Here is a 22,698-nt window from a genome sequence, read left to right as displayed (position 1 = left end):
CAGGCCTGATGAATGCAGAAACCTGTTGATTCCTGAACCTCAGGAGTCCTAGACGGTGTCCTAAAACGATGCCCACTGCTATGCTGCACCGTGAATAGGATTCGAAAAGGACATTCTATTTCTTTTTAAAGAAATCTGATATATATAAATATATATATATATGTATGAGGTCATCCTATGATGAATGATAACTAATGTTTATCATTCATGATAAATAAAGTGTACTAACTATGTGTAACAGCAGCTGCTGTGGACCTCAGCATTTAATTATTTAAGCTATACTAAAAGAATGCAAGCATGCATCTTAAAACGAGGTCATACTACAATTAATGAGATACATACTATGTGTGTGTTCAACATCCATGTTGATCCTGTACTTCAGGAGTGTACTTAAGCAGAATGTGTACTATAGGGTTGAGATTCCTTGGTTGCCCCTAGCAACGGAACGCCCCTGTAATCACCACTGATTAATAACATATGCGTGTAACAGCAGCGTGCTGTAACTTCCTATCCGCTCAGATAAGAGGGATGCAAGAATGCATCCGTAAAAGGTCAACTATCTTCATCAGAATGAACCCATGCCATTGCCAACCACTTTTGAATGCAGACTCTATTTAACTGTCTCCTCATACAGTACATGCCACTCATTGCTTTTGAGCAACTTCAAGTTTAAGCCTAGACCAATGTAGCTGCGCCAATGCAATGCGGAAATGAGTGAGAGGTATACAGCTGCGCAGCAGTCCACATCTTTTGTAGAGGAGACAGAGCCGGGCCGTGAACCATGACCTTGGCTTTCCCTTGCCGGTCAGGAAGAACATTAGTCTTGCCTCGCCAGAGGACGTCTTTGCAGATACTGGATCATGGAGAACAGAGACAAAACATGGTTTTAGTTAGGGTTAGGGTTAGGGTTAGAAATTATGACGTTTGCACCTCCCCCCCCCCCCCCCCTGTCTGATTTAAGATTTAAGAGTTTAAGATGTTAAGTTCATCCTACAAAAGTGTGAAACTATGTGTAGCAGCAGCATGCTGCAGACCTCAGAAATTATTTTATTAAACTAAATTAATGAGTAAAATGTAATAACTATATGCGGCAGTAAGCATACTGCGGACCTTACCCATCACGCACAGATAAAGAAATGCAAAACAAAACAGAATCATATTACCTAAATCAGTGCAGTGGAACCGTTAAGTTCATCCTACAAAAGTGTGAACTATGTGTAGCAGCAGCATGCTGCAGACCTCAGAAATTAATTAATCAAGCTAAACTAAATTAAAGAGTGTAAAATGTAATATCTATATGCAGCAGTAAGCATACTGCGGACCTTACCGATCACGCACAGATAAAGAAATGCAATACAAAACAGAATCATACTACCCAAATCAGTGCAGTGGAACCCAGCCAACACTTTCAGCAGCATACTTATGCCTGATGTCAATCTCAGATACGTAGATAGCGATCCACAAAAGCTTCAAGTTCCACAAGCATGCAGAACACCACCTAGATGAACTTTTGGAAAGACACACACAAGAGCAAGCCTTCTCGTCTGGACGCTGTGGAGATCTGCAAGCAAACAGCTGGATTATCTCATTCACTCATGGTGAACGTAGTAGCGTTCATGGCTGCAGACCGGCAACCTGCTGCTTCATTGTGAATGCTGGAACCAAGCAGCTGAAGAGTACTGTAACTGTACCGTTTGCAATAAGCAGACCACAATGCATCTTTAAGACTTTGTTTGCAATAAGCAATTATTTTAAATTGCAATTATCATCATACGTTTTCTTCTTTCTGCAACCATCCAATGAAACTTAACCCAGCAGCACCTGTATGAGTCAGAGACAAGTAAACCCCCTTTATCCTTGCAATGAATAATGACTATTATATGATTTCCGCCTTTCACCTGCTGTGTTTTTTGTCCAACTCGAGATGTGTTAGCTAAAAGTGAAGTAACATGCAAATTAATTCAATGCACTATGAATCCGCTCCCTGCATCTAAGTCATAAGCTGATAGAATTGAAGCAGCAGAGAATCAGATTAACCTTTGCTTGCCCTCTAAATGGCACCCCCTCGAGGACAACCCACTACAATTGAAGCAACCGCCCCATTTCACAAGACTTTAATCCACCATGAAGTAATTATCTATTTAAGCATCTGCAAACTAATCCACCCACAATAGTTACCTGAACTTGAGCGATAAATTAAGTGAATAGAACAGGAATGCAGAAATAACAGCTTCACTGAGTGGATTATATTAACTTGAATATCCCATGATAGTTGTGTACCTTATTTAACATGACATGATAGTTGTGAACCTTATTTAACATGACAGTTACACTGCCATAATGCCTGCACATGACCAGTTAAGAAAGAAAACACCCTTGCCTTCACCTTATTCTCACACAGTAGCATTGAACTGAATTGACCATGATATGACCGTGTCAGTTGCATAGACTACAATACCCAAGATGCATGCTGTATGTATGAGACTTCCTGATTACTCCCAAGGAGTAGTCACGTGACACCACCACGGCGTGTTGCCAGATTGTAAGAGAAACAAGCGCCAAGTCTATAAAAACAAGTCGCAAAACAAGTGTTTAGAATATTAAACATTTTTTGTACCATGATTACATATGAATCTGGGGTTCCTTCACATGAACCCTGTTTAGTAATCATATTTGCTAGTGACTTAACAGAGCACAATCCCAAAGTCGCTTATAATAAGCAGACATGGCAACACTGATTTGATACACATGCTGTGATTTCCTTTCCTGGCTTGAATACATGTCTGAATTTGACTTCTTGTCTTATATTATGCCCCGTTGCACACAGATTGTCTACAACAGCTTTGATAAGTAGAAGCATTTGTGCTAGCAGAGCACTACAACTGTTGGAAGCTCTGCTTGAAGCTTTAGAGCCAACTAGATGGTACTGCACCATGTATTGTGGGTATTCCCAGAGTCAAGAGTGCCTCAGCAGAACAGCATTAGAACTTAGAAGCAGTACTTATTTTGTAAAAAAAATCAACTTTCGGCCCAAAAATTTAGCTCCATATATTTCTATACCTGAAGCCATAAAAATGCTAAAATAGCCACGTTTCATTACCTGATGAAAGCTCTTTAAAACCACTGGAATGTCTGCTGCTGGGAATAAAAGAAGTAGCCTACATGGGGAGCAAGGCTGCTGTGTTAACTTTGCAGCACTGTACAAACAAATCAAAGCTTTTACATGGCAGCAAAGCATGCTGTTAGCTTTAAGCTACAAACAATTCGAGCTTTCCACATGCTATGTTACCTTTAAGCTATAAACAATTCAAGCTTTCCACATGTTATGTTAGCTTTAAGCTACAAACAATTCAAGCTTCCACATGGGAAGGAAGCATGCTATGTTAACTGTGCAGTTCTGTATAACAACAAAGATTCTACATGCAGCAGCATGCTATGTTAGCTTCTAGCTACAAATAATTGAAGCTTTCCACATGGGAAGCAAGCATGCTATGTTAACTGTGCATTGCTGTATAACAACACAGCTTCTAAACATGGCAGCACGCATGCTATGTTAGCTTTGAGCTACAAACAATTGAAGCTTTCCACATGGGAAGCAAGCATGCTATGTTAACTGTGCAGTGCTGTATAACAAACCAAGCTTCTAAATGCAGCAGCATGCTATGTTAGCTTTAAGCTACAAACAATTGAAGCTTTCCACATGGGAAGAAAGCATGCCATGTTAACTGTGCAGTGCTGTATAACAACAAACTTCTAAATGCAGCAGCATGCTATGTTAGCTTTAAGCTACAAACAATTCAACTTACCACATGGTGAAGAGAGTAGCCTACAAATAAATCAAGCTTCTACTGTCTGGGCAGCAAGCATGCTGTATTAGCTTTGTGCTACAAACAATTCCTAATTTCTGCATGGCAGCAAGCATGCTATTAGCTTAAGCTATGAGCACATTAGTGTTTGGCAGCAATAATAGAAGAAGCATTGGCTGCTGTAGCAGTGGTAAAAGTCAGCATCATAAGCAGACTCATCTCATATAGCACCAAAATATCATAGAGCAGCGCACAAAGCAGTAGATGAGCAGCAGATGAAGCTCGCAGCAGCTAGCAAAATGCATTGGTTCAGCAACCAAGAAAGACCTAGAGAATATGAAGCCGTATTTATAGGAACCTCTTTGCTCAAGCGTGAGCTGTGATTGGATAATGAGTGTGTGATGTAATGACCAGCTGGGCTGTGAATGGGGAATAGAAAGCTGATGTTCACATCAGCTGACTGACTGCTGGTTACAGCTTTGGCGTGCACGACTTCCGTGTCCTGCATGAACTAACGCTATGCTTCATTTGTCTACATTCTGAATGAAGCCTAATTGGTCTAACACTACCATGCCGTCAGAGATTCTCAGAGGACCTAGTTTAGATGAACTCATTGACAATATAGTGTCATATTACAGTGGTCGTCTATATGTACAAAATGGGCAGCCTGCAGTACGTCCTGTTTCTGTTCAGCGTCCCTGAATCCTCCCCGTCTCTGCACCTCCTATAGGTGAAGTCCCTGGCGGACTCCATCGACGACGCCCTGACCTGCCGCGCGGGACGCGACGACTCCCAGGAAGGCAGCAGGGAGGGCGGGGCCATCGGCGAGGACTTTGGGGAGTGCGTGTGGAGCAGCAGCAGCAACCCGTCTTCCCAGAGGGGTCTGGTGGGAGACAGACCCCGGCCCGGAATAGGGGGACACAGCATGCACGGGGACAGCACCGCCACCTCCTACAGTGACGTCACCCTGTACATGGACGACTGCATTCCCTCGTCCCCGCTGTCCCTGGACCGCGCCCCCAGCAGCACCGACACAGAGTACTGGGGCCCCGGCGGTGGCGTCGGGGTACGCGAGGACAGCAGGGACACAGAGGGAGGTGGGAGCAGCAATAGCCGTCGCAGCACCCCCTGTACGGAGTGTCGGGACTATCGTCTGAGAGGCGCCCATCTGCCCCTCCTGACCATCGAGCCCCCCAGCGACAGCTCCGTGGACATGAGTGACCGCTCGGACCGCGGCTCACTCAGCAGACAGCTGGTCTACGAGCAGGAGCCCGGCGGAGGGTCCGGCTCCCCTCAGGAGACCCTCAATCACTCCACCAACACGGGGAGCCGCCCCAACTCCACCGCTGCCGCCCAGGGTCAGACCCGCGCCAGCGGCAGACCTTTACCCACACACATCCCTCAGCACGTGGCACACCACCACCACCACCACCCCATGCACCACCACCAGTACCCGGACACGCCCTCTTCCTCCTCCTCGCCGCAGCAACCCCCCACCACGCCTGTGTCGTCGACCTCGTCGATGGCGGCACTGCCCGCCGGGGGCCTGGAGCAGCCGTGCTGCTCGGACGGAGACAACGACTCGCTCAACTCCACCACAAACTCCAACGAGACGGTGAACTGCAGCTCGGGCTCGTCGTCTCAGGACAGCCTGCGCGAGCCGCTGCCTCCGCTGGGCAAACAGACCTACCAGAGAGAGAGCCGCCACAGCTGGGACTCACCGCCGTTCAACAACGATGTGGTGCAGAGACGACAGTACCGCATCGGACTGAACCTCTTCAACAAGTAAGAGCACCTCTTCAACACGTAAGACCACCGAGGGAGGGTTAATATAAATAAATACACAACCTCTACAACATGTAAGATCACTGGGGGGCTTGTAATATAAATACACAACCTCTTCAACACGTAAGACCACTGGGGGCTTGTAACCTTTTCAACACGTAAGACCACTGAGGGGGGGCTGGTAATATAAATACACAGCCTCTTCAACACGTAAGACCACTGAGGGGGCGGGGGGCTGGTAATATAAATACACAGCCTCTTCAACACGTAAGACCACTGAGGGGGGGGGGGCTGGTAATATAAATACACAGCCTCTTCAACACGTAAGACCACCAGGGGCGTTATGAATTCGCAGGTAGAGGCACTCGGTGATGATACCTGGGTGAAGCACCTGTCCACCACCACAGTCTAGGGATTCGAATCCACCGCATTTGGCTTGGAAAAGCATCTATTCAAACATAACAGTGTTGAGCGGGAGGAGTAGGATCCTCGTCGGTAGGTGAGGAGCTCCCACCGGGAGGGTTAATTGAATTAATGACTAAATTGGGTGTAAACTACTTTTCAGATTGGCTATTTCTGCTGAATGTTCAACCCAGAAGTACACTCAGGTTCATGTGATAATGTTTTGGTGTTTTGTCTCTGGTGTCAGGAAGCCAGAGAAAGGCATCCAGTACCTGATAGAAAGAGGGTTTGTGTCTGATACTCCGGTTGGGATCGCTCGCTTCATCCTGGAGAGGAAGGGCCTGAGCCGGCAGATGATTGGAGAGTTCCTGGGCAACCGGCAGAAACAATTCAACAAGGATGTCCTCGAGTGAGTCTTTCACACCCAACATCAACATTCAACTGATTGTGTATTGATGTGGTAGAGATGCATGTTGAGTGATTGACGTTTTTATTGACAATTACATGACCATATAAGTCAAAAGGATAAGACACAAAAAGGCTGAAGATTTGGAAGTGCATACTGTCGGATACACTGTTAAGTGTTAAGTGTAAAAGGCCTGCATTTCTATAGCACCTTTCTCCAAAGCGCTTTACAATGTGCATTACATTCACCCATTCACACACCCATTCACACACGGGATGTGGAGAAAACCTTCCAAGGCACCAAACTGCTCATCAGGAGCAGGGTTCAGTGTCTTGCTCAAGGACACTTTGACACGCAGCCAGGAGGAGCCTGCAATCGAACCAAGATCCTTCCATTTCCCAGACAGCCACTGGTACCCAGGACACTCATTTCTTAATTCTTTGTCATTTATATTGTTGGGCCCAGGTTACAACTTGTTTTAGGCTACTTGGTAGTACTTGTAGCTATTGCTTGTGCGCAACACCGGTGCACAACTATGTATAACTCAAGCTTTAGGGTTATAGGGTTATAAATTAGTAATACAAACGTGTGTGTTTCAGCTGTGTGGTGGATGAGATGGACTTCTCAGGAATGGACCTGGATGATGCTCTCAGGAAGTTCCAGGCTCAGATCAGAGTTCAAGGAGAAGCCCAGAAGGTTGAGAGGCTCATCGAGGCCTTCAGGTTTGTAGACGAGATTGAACACACACAACCAAACGCTGCACGTTTGCTGCTTTACGCTGGGAACCCACCAAAAAAAGGCTCTTTATTCTGCGCGGAGGTTTGTTCGCGACTGTTCTCGCCAAACCTGGCCCAAGGGGCTAGCATCCTGTTTCTAAATTGAGGCCATATAGGAAGTGACAGTTCATATGAATGGCCGGTAGTTTCGCTATTTCCCCCATGATCTCCCCCTGCTGGCTACAGAAGCAATAACTCTCTATTCAAGCGAGTGGGTTTTTGGCCGGACTTTACACTTGATTTTATTACGTTAATGAACATTGTCATAAATACTTTCAGTCACTAGTTTAAAGTCTTATTTCAATTGTCATGATATGCGTTTGGTAAATTATGGTCCTATTTTTTTTTTTTTAATTAATGATAAAGTAGGGTATGTTTCTGTGGCTTCTACTGGTTCTACCGAGTGAAGACCCGCCCTTGCAGCGGTTGCAGCCAATTGCAGTCGTTTCCGGCTTCATTTCGAGACAGGAAGTTCAAAGCTAAGAAAAATTGGCTTCAAAACGGTCTGTAGTAACCACAGCGGGACGTCTGGTCAATGTGCTTCAATGAGACTGCGTGTGGAAAAACTTTGTTCCCGCCCGGAGCAGGAAAAGAAATCTGCATCCGCGTCGGATGGGCCATGAGGATACTTTGCCAACTAATAGGCAAAACACGAAGATTTTAATGATAATATAATGTAAAAAATAAAATGGTGTCATGGTATTTTTTCTATTGTGATACAGATAAATAACATAATGTTAGTTCCATTGATCCAAGCCAAATGCACACGGCCCACCCATCTGACCACTTAACACAAAGCGGTCAGATGGGTGGGCTTTGAACGCTTTCGAGATCCAGAAAAGGTTGAGAGCCACTGCTTTAGGATATACGATTGTGCTTTCTGATGAGTGTGACAGCAGAGTTGTGGTGTTTGTCTCCTCCTGCAGTCAGAGGTACTGTGTGTGCAACCCCACCCTGGTGAGACAGTTCCAGAACCCTGACACCATCTTCATCCTGGCCTTCGCCATCATCCTCCTCAACACGGATATGTACAGCCCCAACGTCAAAGCAGAGAGGAAGATGAAGACTGACGACTTCATCAAGAACTTGAGAGGTAGTCTATATGGCTTTTTTTTTTAAACTCCTTTCCTCTCCTTTAAAACTGCTCCCCTGGCGCCCCCTGGTGTTATTACATGGACATAACATTGGACCCTTCAAGGGCAAAACTTAAGAAACGCAGATATAACATCATGCAATCCACAGAAACAATTAGCATACTGACATAGTGAAGAACTAGGTGGAGGGAGTTGGATCACTGACAAGCTGCAGAAGAGGTGCTGTGACTTATGCTGAACGTGCAGTATGAAGTGTGGGCTGCGTTTTGCTTATTAAGATCGGCTAAAATGAACCATTAGGATTGAGGGCGTATGTGCTTGTTATTTTGCAGGGTGTGGGGAACAGCCTGCCTGCCTGAACTATTGCAATGCTCGATCAATGGAAGAGCATTTTGAAAAGCCACGTCTCACAGCACAGTCATCCCAACATCAATGCACCACTGATAGACTCAACCTGTTCTGTGTTTGCATTTAAGGAGTAGACAACGGTCAGGACATCCCCAGAGACCTGCTGCTGGGGATCTACCAGCGCATTCAGAAGTGGGAGCTACGCACCAACGATGATCACGTGACCCAAGTGCAGGCTGTGGAGAGAGTCGTGGTGGGCAAGAAGCCTGTGAGTTTCTTCTGAAACCATGCCTCACTCATTTTGTATTTCCTTGTTTATTGATGGTGGTATAGATAAGATAAGATAAGACGTTTATTGTCACTGTATGGAACGTTGTGTTTAGTGCATCCACTTAAAAACACAGAGCAGCAGCAACAAAGAAATACAAGATAGAGCAACAGATATATAGGGCTGCAACTATCCATTATTTTCTTGCCCATTATTGTATCGAATACTTTTTCACTTGATGAAATCATCTTGAAGCACTTGCAAAGCACACAAATGTATATAATCGTTTTTATATATCAACGGGGAAAATAATTAACTGATTATCACTAGCGGTAGGAAGTAGGTACAGGCATTAGATTACAGGACCTGACCGGATAGGACAAGACCTACTTTATGTTGTCAGTATGTTAAAGGAGTAGTTCAACCAAAAAAATATTTATTTTCTATCAAGTACACACCCCATGAAGCGTCATGGAGATGTTTTAGTTTTTGTCACATTCCTAAGGCATTTAATGACCGGCTTCCGCCGGTCATTAAATTAAAGATGCTAATTAAAGATGCTTAAATTAAAGATGCTAATGTATCCGGTAGGAGACTCAAAAGGTCTCCTTTGAGTCTCCTACCGGAGAGACCGCCGGTCATCAAATTATTGGCTTAGCAATGCGACAAAAACAAAAATATCTCCATGAATTCAAGGCTTCATGATGTGTGTAATTGATAGAAAATAAGTAATAAGAACTACTCCTTTAAGGTATGTGACTATGTGGTTCTTGTTGAATGATGGTGTGTGTGCGCGCTGTAGGTGCTGTCTCTTCCACATCGTAGGCTGGTGTGTTGCTGCCAGCTGTATGAGGTGCCGGATCCAAATAGACCTCAACGGACCGGAGTTCACCAACGAGAGGTCTTCCTTTTCAATGACCTTCTAGTGGTAAGACTCAGCGCGTGTTTACTTCTCCAAAGTGGTAGCCAGTTTCTGTAAAGCAGTGGCTCTCAAACGTTTTGATTTCAAGGACCAAGTGGACGCGTAAGGTTCCATTTGTACACTCCCAGAGTTACAGACCTCTAAAGGTCCAATTTGAGAACCACTGCTGTAAAGAAATTAATGGCAATGGATGGGGTCTCGCCTAGTGCAGTGGGCAGAGTTCTGTAGTATACATAAATCCCCTGGTTTCTGGTACTTTATTCGTAATCCCTGTGTGTTACTACTTGTTTATTACCTGTTGTTATTATTATTATTAATAATAATATTATTATCATTATTAATATTTTACCCCTGGCCAAGCCATACTCGGGTCTCCCACACAAGGGTTGAAATGTTGCCCCGAGCTAATAGAGCATGCCTGCTTGCTCAGGGGAGAAATTGAAATTTGACTTTAAGGCAGTACCACTTGTCCACCAGCAGTGGCCCTACCAGACCACAGGATATAAATGTCTCAATAGAAGAGCAGGGAGACTAAATACAATCACCACCATTGTGTTAGTAAAATTGTATTAACATGCTACCATACAGATTGGTCAAAATAGCATTTTATTCACTAACAAAGGTTACATAGTGTATCTTTAGCTCAACCTTCTCTTGGTTTTAGGTCACCAAGATCTTTCAAAAGAAGAAGACATCAGTGACCTATAACTTCAGACAATCTTTTCCTCTGGTGGAGATGCAAGTCCACATGTTCCAGAACTCCTGTGAGGAACCCACTTCATCCTCTCTTTCCACCTGAACAAACATTTCCCTCCATAATTGTCAACCATGAACATACTGTACATACTGTATGTGTTACCATGGCTGACAGATACCTGTGTGTGTGTGTGTGTGTGTGTGTGTGTGTGTGTGTGTGTGTGTGTGTGTGTGTGTGTGTGTGTGTGTGTGTGTGTGTGTGTGTGTGTGTGTGTGTGTGTGTGTGTGTGTGTGTGTGTGTGTGTGTGTGTGTGTGTGTGTGTGTGTTTCTTAGATTACCCGCATGGTATCCGTCTGACTTCAGCGGTCCTGGGCGGGGAGAGGAAGGTCCTTATCGTGTTCATGGCTCCCAGTCAGCAGGACCGCACCCGCTTTGTCAGCGACCTCAGGGAGAGCATTGCTGAGGTGCAGGAGATGGAGAAGTATAGAGTTGAGTGTAAGTACCCTCCCCTGCTGGCCATTATGGTGAACTGCAACACTGAGCAGGCATGTTGTTCCATGTTGTCATGGTTTGTGTGTGAGACAGAATGACAGTTGGACATGTTAGTGAAGACTCAAGGAAGGTTGGATTTGCTAGGGGGGGGGGGGGTGCCTCTGCTTTTAATACCCCCCCTTCATTATTTTTTTATGCCCGGTGGGGTTATGTTTTATCCCTGCCTCTGGTCAGACTGAAGTAAATACAGGGGATATTTCACTTTTAAACATGTTTAGGGTCATTTTAACATCTCAGGCTTTTGTGAGCACCCCAGACAGTTTTTAAGTTGCTTGATTCAGTATTTAGATATTTGATATTAATTTTATCAGACACACCCCCTCCTATACAAACCCATTGTAACTTCAAACCCCATTTTATCCATTGAAAATACCCGTCCTTGGTTCTGGTGACTCATACTGCCCTCCTAATACCCCAGGGGCCATGTTTTTTCAATTACTTTTTTCATTAAATTTCATGTTTTGTTTATTAATTTTTTTTCATTTTCAAAAACTGTTATAAAAAATAAATGAAAGAAGTAATTGGAAAAACACGCCCCCCTCACGTATTAGGAGGGCAGTATTAGTCATCAGAACCAAGGACGGGTGTTTTCGATGAATCCATCATGGTTAAAATGGAGTTTGAAATTACAATGGGTTTGTAGGAAGGGGCCGTGTCTGATAAAATTAAAATATCGAATATCGATCAAATATCGAAATACTGAATCAAGCAACTTAAAAACTGTCTGGGGTGTTCTCAACAGACGTTAAAATGACCCCAAACATATTTGAAAGTGAAATATCCCTTTAATTGGTTAAGAAACTTTTTTACAAATCGAATCCTGGGTAGTGGGTACAGGAACATTGCTATCATGTGTGTCTCTCTCGTCATACTTATTTCCAAATTGTCCTTGTCCTGTCTGTGTGTACCCAGCGGAGTTAGAGAAGCAGAAAGGTGTGATGAGGCCTGGCCTGATTGGAGGTGTGGTTGGAGGAAGTGTGGGCGTGAAGGGTGAAGTCGTCAACGGCAGCCTGGGGAGAACCGACAATTGTCTCGACGACAATTACTCAGCCGGGGAGGGACTCAAACGCACGGCACTCAGCTCATCTCTCAGGGACCTATCGGACACAGGTGAGACGAACGGCACGTCAAATAATGGTTCATTTCCGTTTCCTGGGTTGCACATGTTAACAGAGGACCTGGGTCAGTTTCCTTCTCTCCTTGCTATTGCTACATCTCATTCTCCTCCTGTACCTCTAGAGCCCGACCGATGCCAGGTTTTTGGGTCCGATGCAGATTTTGGAGAGTCTTAGACTGACTACTAATGTTTTGACCCACATTTTGTTAGAAATTGCAAAACTAGTTCTTATTAATTTGTTCTGATCAAAACTTAGATTTGATTAAAGTGTCTATTCGAAAACATGTGACTTGTAAGCAAACAAATAAATAAAAATAAACACGACTCACTTTTTGATAGATAAAAAAGTGTTAATAAAACATATATTAAACTTTGATAGATGAAAAGAACATTTAAATTAAATTATACGGTGAACAAGAAAACATTTACAAGCTCGAGCTTGTAGATCTTCTATTTTTTAAAACAATTAATTTAACATCTCTGAAATCGACACATTAGTTGCATAGTTGCCGACACCGATGTCGTCAAAACATACAAATGATAGCCGATATCTCAGCAATAAACCTAACAGCAATATTTTGGGAGAATTGTTCAAATGATGATACAAGCGTGACATTTGGTACAAATCATCTTTGGAGGTCACTCTCGATTTAAGAAACCGGGCCACTCGTAAATCAAAGATTTACAAGAAATTTCAAGCCACCAGAATTAGACAGAATTAGTTTTTGCATTTCAGCAAATCTTTGCCTATACTTTTGTGATGTCAATCACCAAATAACCAAATAGCACTCCCACCGTATGTTTCTGATTTTTTTTTAAACAGGAGTTAACATTTATAACCATCTAAATTAAAACATATCGGTCTGGCTCTAGTTCAGTCGCAGCTACAGTAGTTCACATGGTTCTTCTCACATAGCGCATAGCTGCACCTATGAAACATGCTGTTCTCTCTGCTCTATTGCTAACCTGACTCTTCCTGGTGGGGTGCTGCAGGGAAACGTGGTCGCAGGAACAGTGTTGGTTCCCTCGACAGTACCATGGAAGTAAGTCCAACCACTTAGACGTGGACCTGTAACCTGTAACCCGTAAACTGACCTGCACGAACCTTTACTAGAGCTATAAACTCAGAGCTGATGCCTTCCTTGGTGTGTGTGTGTGTGTGTGTGTGTGTGTGTGTGTGTGTGTGTGTGTGTGTGTGTGTGTGTGTGTGTGTGTGTGTGTGTGTGTGTGTGTTTGCATTTGCACTGCAGTAACTGTACAGCCTTTGCATGCATGTCTGCTTTCAAAACATTGCCCCAGCATACCAACATATTTATATCCAGAGTGAAATACCGCTGTGTCCCTTGTGTGATACTGTACTGTACTGTACTGTACTGTACTGTACTGTACTGTTCCGTTCTGTTCTGTCATGTACTCTGTATTGTACTTTTATGTACTGTACTCAATTTATTCTGTACTGTACTGTACTGTACTCTACTGTACTCGTACTGTACTGTACTGTACTGTACTCGTACTGTACTGTACTGTACTGTACTGTACTGTACTGTACTGTACTGTACTGTACTCTGTACTGTACTGTACTGTACGACATTCATGGTGACATGGTGGTCTTTCTCCCGCAGGGTTCCATCATTAGCAGTCCACAGCCTCACCAGCGTTACCCGGTGGCCACTGTGGTCCCGGGCTGCTACGGAACAGAAGACTACCGGCCTCACCGCCCCATCCTGAGCCCCGGGACGGGGGTGGGGGGTGGGCCGGGGCAGCAACACACCACTGCTGGGACGGCGGGGGGAGCCTCCAGCAGTGCAGAGAGAACAGGGCCGGGCGGTGGCCCAGCAGGGACCAACAACAACAGCGGTTCCTTCCTGGGCTCCTTGTTTGGCAGCAAACGCGCCAAACCCCCGGGGCCCCTTATCCCACCGGGGCCACCCTACCCCGCCCCTGTCCCCCCGCCAACTACAGGAGGGCCCCCGCCTCTGTCCCCTTCATCTCTGTGCCAGTTGGACGGGGGACCCTCCAAAATCCAGGCCCTTCATGCACAATACTGTCACACGGGCGCCGTACAGCCCCCGCCACCATACTACCACCATCATCGGTACCACGCCCAAAGCGCCCCCCCATGCACACCTTCGCAGGGCATGGCCTCTCATATCATACAGAGAGGCCCGCTACACTGTCGGCCGGCGCTTGGCCCCCCGCACGTCCAGCACCAGCAGCTGGCCCATCTCTCCCAGCTCTCCCAGCATGGGCTTCCGGGTCGCTACGGCAGTATGGTGGTGGGCTGCCCTCCCCCCCTTTCTCCTCACTCCCAACTCTCCCAGAACCCCCAGTTCAGCCTCTACCACGCACCGCCCATACACTCTGCTACCAGAGGGGGCAGCGCCGGGCCTGGCCCCAAGCCCCCCCTCACCTTGTCTCACTCTCACCCGCACCCGCATGCACACTCCCACACCCACCCCAGGCACGTGTCTACGCCGCACCCCGGCAACCACTCCATCCACCAAACACACTTCATCTTCGGCACGCTGCCCCACCACCAGCCGCACGGCTCCGTCGCTGCCCATCACGCAGCCTCCGTCGGCCCGTATCTGCCCCAGTACCCTCCGCTCTCTTCCATCCCCCCTCCCCCCCCCCACTCCCCTTTACCCCCCCCTTCCTCCCCCCTTATCCCTCTTACACCTCTCTCCCCTCATCCCACCCTGGCGGGGGCGCAGCAGGTGACGGGAGCTACAGCGACAGGCACCGCGGGCAGCAGCTCCAAGTCCAAACCTATCAACCGGATAAGTACCGTGGTGTGAGCCGCACGTGGGCCCAGAGGGGTGCCAGGTGGGACGACAGGGTGGAGGAGGCTGGTGGTGGGGCCAGGGCGAGGAGCAGGTCTGCCAGGACGGACAGCAACGGCAGCAGCGCCACTGAAAAGAAGAAACGAAACTTACTGCGCCTCTGTTACTTTCACCTCCGCTTCCCGCACATGTAGGTGGAGTACGTTCACATCCCAGAAACAAGCAGTCACTGACACATGCTCACACACACCACGCCACGCACGCACGCACACACGCACGCACACACGCACACACACACACACACACACACACACACACACACACACACACACACACACACACACACACGCACACCAAGGTTATTATAGTTTTGCATACTTCGTTATTTTTTAAAGATTTATTTTAATTTGATCAGAGAGCAGGGGAAAGTACTGTACACCAAGGTCCAAGTTGGTCTTTATTATTACATCTTGTGTACAGGTACATGAGAGCAGAAATTATTTTTGTTCGGCTTCTTCAGACATTGCAGCAGCATAGGTAATTATATTATGTTTTAAAGACAGTAGGCTAATAAATAATAAGGGAATTAAATTACATTAAATTAAATTATGAGCCATCCAGAAAAACGCTGAAGAAGGAGGAAATTTGGCACCCATGTGGTATGCACCCTAACCATTCAGCTTAAGGGGTTGACCCTTAGTTTTTTTGGTTAGCTAGTTTATTTTTTCCCCCTGTTTTTTAAGGCTTAGTTGTTATTAGTTTTATTGTAATATGAGTCATTTGGCTAAAATACTTTTTCACAGATGAAACTGGAAAACGCTAAAACATTTCATATCCATCCTAAATATTAAGCTTATGTATGAACAAATACATTGTCTTTAATAATTTTAGTGTGTTTTAGTTTGTTCTGTAAACACAACAAAGTTTTTTTTGTAAAGCCTCTTCAGTTAACTAAAATGTATTTTCATATCTAGTTTTAATTATTGTGTTAGTTTAAGTTAACAATAATAACCTTGAGACACACAAATACACATTCACACACAATCAAAGAAAGTCTAAATAGCCATATACAGTATATTAAACTGAAATTAAATCTGTGGATATATAACCTCAGTTTAAGTGTTTGAAGTCTAGTTGGGTAGATTGTGTGTGCAAGGCTTAAGTCCGAGACTGTTGACACACTCCAACATGTAGTAATGCAGCACTGGAGCAAAGGTAAACCATGAGCGAGGCCAGGTGCCTCTATGTGTGGATGTTCAAAAGACTAAACCCTCTCAGTACATCCCAGAGGGGCTTTGTAGTGTAAACCGTCATAGAGGATAGTTTTGTCCATTGCAATAATTTACTTGGCTTCATGGTGTCTCCGTTCTTACTTGCAGGGTTGTGCTTTGCTGAAAAGCATCCTTTTCTAATGTAGGCCTAAGACACATTTTGCTCCGTCTTAACCTTTATGACCAGCGAACGGTTTTCTGACAGTTGACTTTTGCTCAATGGTCTTTTACATGTCAACAGTGGCCACCTGGCTTCAGAATGGGAATTTGTGGTAAAGAAAACAAAACAATAATATATTTGAATGTTTCTAAAGCTTTTTTTTCTGTTGCTGTTGTATCGATATTATAGTGTACCTGCTCTGAGTATGATGGATATTGTCCGATAATTGTTTTTATCAGTGATTCATTATATAAGCTGATGTTCACTTGTATATGATCATAGAAAGTGTATGCACATATATTAATTCCCTCTGTTCATCATAATCATCTGAGGGTGTTACGATATGTGTGGTGTGATTTATTTCCATTGTATGATGATTGCATTTGATTTCCTCTCTTTTAAGTATTAGTATTGGTTGTTGAATATAATGATTAAGATTTAGAACTATTTTGGTTCAAAAAGATTTGGGCACCCACAAAAGAATCCCTGTCTTTCTGTATTGTTTGAGGGGAAAATGCAACTAAATTGAGGCACATTTTATGAACTGGGGTGAGTTACAAATCCTGATCTCAGTCAATTAATTATGTTTTGCTTTTTTTTTATGAGGTCCCAAATAGGAAACATCCTTTTTAACTGGTCATGCAAACAGAGAAATGTCCTGGATTTGTCTTATGAAGCTGACACGGTAAAACGTCCATTTAACCCTGAAAGTGTGTAGGGTTCATTTGGTCATTTGTATACTCACAGAGTTACAAATAGACATATTTAACCCAGAGGAATGTACTGTGCGCAGTAGGCATTCAGGACACCTCTGCTCACTTCCTTGCAATCATTTAAAGTCAATCATTGCGTGATATTGACATTATGTCTTTGAATAAGCACGCTTTAACATGCAGCTTTGTGGTTTTGCACACGTGGTGTCTTAAGTCAGAAATGGCCTTCTTCAAATCCTCCCTCTCCTAATGTATCTACCTTTAAAGATATCTATATATGTTTTCTACTTTGACAGCCTACTGAATGGGCTTCTTGTGAAGGAGCCATAACAAACGTCAAGACTGTAAAATGCTACTTCTTTCTCAATCCCTCCAGTGTGTGCTCTCCCTTTGCTAGTGGCAGCACTTTTTGGGGATTGTAAACAGACCACTGTGGTGGTTTAACACCAGTGCCATTGATTGATTACCGAGGGGAAATGTAATATTTATCCATTAAAGAATGTGTGGGAGAGGACAAAGGAGAGAGCGGCACTTAAGAATGACAAGCTGATAGAACTGAATGAGATGCACTGAATAAAACTTAAATTATACTCCATTGCACAACTGAAGATCAGATCTTTTAGGCAAGCAGCACCGTTGTTCTACAGATTATAAATTAGGCTGAAGAGCCATCAGGGGGGGGCGCTCGGGTGGTGTACAGTTCCTGCCCATCATGACGGAGACTAGGGGTTTGAACCCTCCGTGGCACATCTGGCTTGGCCAGGCATTCCAACGAACACAATTAGCTGTCTTTGCAGGAGGGAAGTCGGGAGGGCGGTCTCTGTTGCTGTACTACCGATGGCTCCTACAGGTTGGGTCAGGGCACCGGTCAGCAGGGGTGTTAAACTATGAGGAATACAGTGTTCCTCCATGTGTGCTACTGTATGTCCTCCTGGTGAGGCCCCTCACTGGCAGGTGAAATGTCAGAGGAACCATGCGGGTTCAATACAATCCCTAGAAGCAACCAGTTCAAAGACCAACCAATAGGGGTCAGCAGAGACAAGACTACACAAGTGTGTGGGGAAATCACAGAGTTGGCATCATGACTAAATTCATAGAAAAGGATCCAAACAATTTTAAAGGATCCCTCAAATCAAAGACCCTAATTAAGAGGATTAAGTTAAGATGTTTGGAGAGATTCAGGAATGTAGTGCAAGACGTTTTATGGGGTATATGTTGGCTGGCCTGTTCCTTTATGGTGTCTATTTGACTCTTCTTGCATGAATATATCTGCACTTATTGAATGGATTGTACTGTATAAACCTGAATGTACATATTACACTACACACACAGGGTTATTACTGGTTAATATGGGATAAATGATTCCCATTCTATTTCAGGTGTGTGCATGTGAGTGCCACTAAGTATGTAAATAAGAGAGGGAATTGGGTGGGAGATTTGGCCAAACCAATCACAGATTTATTTTCTCCCTTTTCTTATTTTGTCTTTATTTTAGACTGAAGGTGTGAGAGTGCATTACCGTAATAAAATGTAAGCGTACAAGTGTTTATATGGCAGAGCCGCCAGAGCGCTTTATTGATATTATTTTAAACATAGGATCTTGACATTTTACTTTGTGTATGTAGTGTGTACTGAAAGAATAGAGAATTGAGATGTATTTATTGCTTCTGATAAATTAAAAAGTGTCCTTGCTGTGTAATGATTTATGTTGTTTTTGTGTTTATGTAATCTGGGAGATCGATTTCCTCTTCTCTTTTGAGATGGATTTATTAGTCTTTGCTTTTTGTATAACAAAACCATCACCTTCTGACACTGATCTATTTATAAATTATGATTTAAGATGTGAAAGACTATCTGCAAGCCTGCAAGTGTATCACAAAGGGAGCCAAATGTCCATAATGTGCTACGAGTGTTCAAACATTAGATATAGTATATAAATGTATAATCCCATGTGGCAAGTTAATATTGTAAACAAGTTAGATAAGTCTTCATAAAAGGCATGATCATAGCTTATTACAAAATAATATAAAAGCTAATTACAACTGCCAGCATTTGTGTTACCATGCATGTGTACTTCACATCAACAGTGCAGTAACAGTATTTGAATACCCAATCTCAAATAATGTTTGCCAGACCTGAAAGGTATGGCCTACACAAGCCTTTGTCACCAATTTGTCCATACATGGTATGTCTGGTTGTGGTTAAGTTTCTTATGCATGAATAAATAGGCACAGACTAGTCATGACATCACTATTATGTCACAAGTATAAATACGGTTGGTATATAACGTAAGACACAAAGATCAAAGATTTCAGATTTAGACTTCACACAACACCGGCTTAGGTCTGGCACAACCAGGTCTCCTGGTCTTGTTTATTTCACTCTGTATACACATTTCGGTATACAATGAAATCCAAATCCAATCCTCTGAGAGGCAAGGTCTCCTAATTACCTGATATATACACACATGGCCAGGAATGATCTACTGTATTACCTACACAGTATTGACCAATTAGACCACAAATGAACACATTAGATGAGAAAAGAGCACCTAACGACCAAATAGGAGTACTTTTACAGGCGTCTGAGTGGTGGTGCACTCTATATAATAATAATAATAATAATAATAATAACCTATTCTGCGGAAAACATTTCCCAAAGATAGCCGATCTACAAGCGTGCATTGGCTGTTTTCGGTGAAGAGATTTGGTTCTAAAAGGAGCAGCCTTTGAACAGACCCCTGGGGGATTCCAGTAAGGCATACAGTATATGAGTTTAAGTGATTGATTGATTGATTGATTGATTGAATACTTTAATTAGAAATTTGCAGAAAAAAAGCACATGTAAGTACAGTTTAAATACAAGGTCAACTAAAAGGATTGAAAAGCCCATGAAAGCCTAATGGCTTGTTTCAAATGGGGTCCCCATGTACTGGGTACCATGAAGTGGTTAAGGGGGTCTGGAAGGGAACAAGCGTTCCAACACGTTGTGAGCTTTTAGATCTCCCTCTTGTCACCGGATTTTGTCCAAACATCACGCAAATCGGTACACATTATCTCTAGTCATGTGATCAACACGGATCTGTCCGATTTTTCATAATCCATCCTCATTGGCTAAGATTGACATCTAAAGTTTGCAGGAGTGGCTTGTTTTGAACACAATGCCTCAAATCATAAACGCAGCATCCGATTACCGTGAAACTTTGCACGCACATTCCCACTAGGCCGAGGAAGACATGCCACCCTTTTCACATTGTCCTGAAATAGCGCCACAAGGACGCCGATTTGTGCTACACACATTTTTGGATATTACTCCTACAGATTTTGTCCAAACATCACGCAAATCGGTACACATTATCTCTTTAGTCCTGTGCTCAAGACGGATCTGTCCGATCTTTATCTAGTTATTATTTATTTTTTAGGAAGAAAATGAATAACTTATTATAAAAAAAAAAAAAAAAGTTGGCCAATCTGATATATCTGGATGTACTTGAATGAGACAAACATGGCTCAGCAACCCGATATATACTGCAGGAGGAATTCTGCTGTGATGGTCCTATCGAAGAAGTGCCCACCTGAGCTGCTCTTTAGCAGACTGCAATGCCTCGAAGGCTGTCACCTCTGACAAAGGCACATCGTCCCTGCTGCCCCTGAGTGCCACACGGTGAACGACTTGCTGTGGGTCACTTTCCAAGATCACCCCCCCATCTACAATTGCATCCACAGTAAGGAAGAGGCTCTCCATATGGTCCAACAAAGCTCTCTTCTCTACGTTGTTCCTCAACATCTGGCTGAGTGACTTAAATAGACAGTCTAGAACAGCCATCAGCATTAGGTCATTTTCATGTGGACCTCCAATGACATAGAAAAAGAGGTCTGCGTTGCTCTTGCAGACAACTGTGAGGTCCTCCAGTAATGTTATCTCACTATGCATCTGGTGTGTTTTCTTGAAAATGTTCTTCTCAAAGGCCTTCTGTTCCTTCACTGAAGGGTATGTATCATCATAGTACTTCGCATAGAGCCTGTCTCCATCATTATCTAGAATGAGAACAGCTTTAACCGCGTACAAAGAAGGTTCAGATAACATTGAATGCATTTTGCATTGTTTATAAAATAAGTAGCTAGTATACAGTGGACTGTTGAAATGAAAGGGGTCCCTTCCCTTTTATACAGCTAAAGATCTGACGTGTCACAACTTCTATTGAGGGATGTATGCCGCTTTGCACAGCCATTGGGCACCAGCCTGTTACTAGAGAGAAAACCATATGGTCACATCTCATCTGTGGTTGGGATCTTCCCATTTAGACATAAAACAAACAGACAGACAGTTACAGAGGTCTCCATAGGTATAGGGACATAGGCAGACAGACATATTGAGAATATCTCAATATATGGGCATAAAGTGGACATAGTCAGACTAGAACCAGAAACCAATGACCGGAACCACCGGCGCCGTGCATCTCCAAAATGATTCCCCTAGTTTAAAACTTGTTTAGTTTCGTATGATCGTTTCGTTTCTTTGGTACCGGTATGTCCATTTTCTATTCTAACTCGTAGTGCGACTAGCGAGACTAAATTAATTGATTTGCATTGTGTGGGGAACAAAAACAATGCGACGCCAACCGAAACCAACCACCGGAACCACGACAATTTTTTTCTATACCGGATCACGGCTAGTTTTAGAGCGAATATCAGGCTTTCCTCCGAAGTGGAAAGTCTGGTGATGCAAGGTTAAGTCAGACGGGTAGAACTGGTATTGCACAACCTGAGGGGTATGCATTAATGCATTGCTAACGGAAATCGGCCTAGAGTACCTTGCTGTGTGTGTGGCTGCGGACCCGAGGGAATCCGCAAATCCCCATATATGAGATCCCCAATCTGGGAACCCATAGTCAAGAAAAAAAACAGCGTCCTCTGCTGTTTTTTACCTTTGAATTTTGCAGTAGCGCATCTCTGACTCTGTTCTTGCGAGATAGAAGATCCCTGATGCTATCAATCTGTCTGTGTCCCTTTTATGCCCATACATGGAGATATCTGTATCTGTCTGTCTGTCTGTGTCCCTTTTATGCCCATATATGGAGATGGCTGATGTCATCAATATGATGTTATCGAATGGGTACGTACTCTGGGGAATGGGTATTGCATAAGGACAGGGCCAGGGAATGCATTCCTAATGATCATGTCTTATGTAGCCTACTGTATAAATACACATATAAATAATAGATAAATAAATAAATAATAAGTACATAAATAATAAATAAATAAATATACACAATTTATACTCTGACAAAATCTATAAACACACACACACACACACACACACACACACACACACACACACACACACACACACACACACACACACACACACATATGTGTCAGTGTATAGATATGCATTTTGTCCATAAATATTTCAATCAATCAATGAATCAATCAGTGAATCAATCAATCAATCAATCAACCAACCAACCAATGAGTCTAACCTCTGGCTGGTCAATAAATATAAAGTGTATCATGTGTGACTTTATAAATTACAATTGGATTACTCAGGTAACTGGTGGATTACTTCTGACGTAGTAGCGGCTCGTCGTCTCCAGAA

At 43.8% G+C, this 22,698-nt stretch overlaps 2 protein-coding genes across 5 annotated transcripts in view; one reads left to right on the top strand and one right to left on the bottom strand.

Annotated features, from left to right (window-relative positions):
- iqsec2b (IQ motif and Sec7 domain ArfGEF 2b) overlaps positions 1-18,802 on the top strand; it is a 60,614-nt gene extending 41,812 nt beyond the window's left edge. For 3 of the 4 annotated variants that reach the window (XM_084069676.1, XM_084069675.1, XM_084069677.1), the window contains 11 exons: positions 4,537-5,591; positions 6,241-6,402; positions 6,999-7,121; positions 8,102-8,268; positions 8,746-8,885; positions 9,688-9,813; positions 10,472-10,571; positions 10,838-10,999; positions 11,969-12,166; positions 13,167-13,216; positions 13,796-18,802. In XM_084069676.1, coding sequence (XP_083925802.1) covers positions 4,537-5,591; positions 6,241-6,402; positions 6,999-7,121; positions 8,102-8,268; positions 8,746-8,885; positions 9,688-9,813; positions 10,472-10,571; positions 10,838-10,999; positions 11,969-12,166; positions 13,167-13,216; positions 13,796-14,971 — 3,459 coding nt within the window. In that variant the 3' untranslated portion in view covers positions 14,972-18,802. The remainder of the gene's footprint in view (positions 1-4,536; positions 5,592-6,240; positions 6,403-6,998; positions 7,122-8,101; positions 8,269-8,745; positions 8,886-9,687; positions 9,814-10,471; positions 10,572-10,837; positions 11,000-11,968; positions 12,167-13,166; positions 13,217-13,795) is intronic. The other variant, XM_084069678.1, reaches the window with a different exon arrangement.
- Positions 18,803-20,655: 1,853 nt separating this feature from the next.
- Positions 20,656-21,195, bottom strand: LOC311054098 (coatomer subunit zeta-1-like; the record flags this gene model as incomplete). The annotated part of the gene is made up of 1 exon (XM_084069978.1): positions 20,656-21,195. One exon carries the CDS (start codon positions 21,193-21,195, stop codon positions 20,656-20,658), a length of 540 nt encoding a protein of 179 aa, XP_083926104.1.
- Between the last annotated feature and the right edge of the window lie 1,503 nt (positions 21,196-22,698).

This window comes from Gymnoscopelus microlampas (genome assembly GCF_963454915.1).
Source record: "Gymnoscopelus microlampas genome assembly, chromosome: 10".
Classification (NCBI taxonomy): domain Eukaryota; kingdom Metazoa; phylum Chordata; class Actinopteri; order Myctophiformes; family Myctophidae; genus Gymnoscopelus; species Gymnoscopelus microlampas.
The sequence above is the reverse complement of the archived record's forward strand: the minus strand, read 5'-3'. Positions and strand labels throughout refer to the sequence as shown.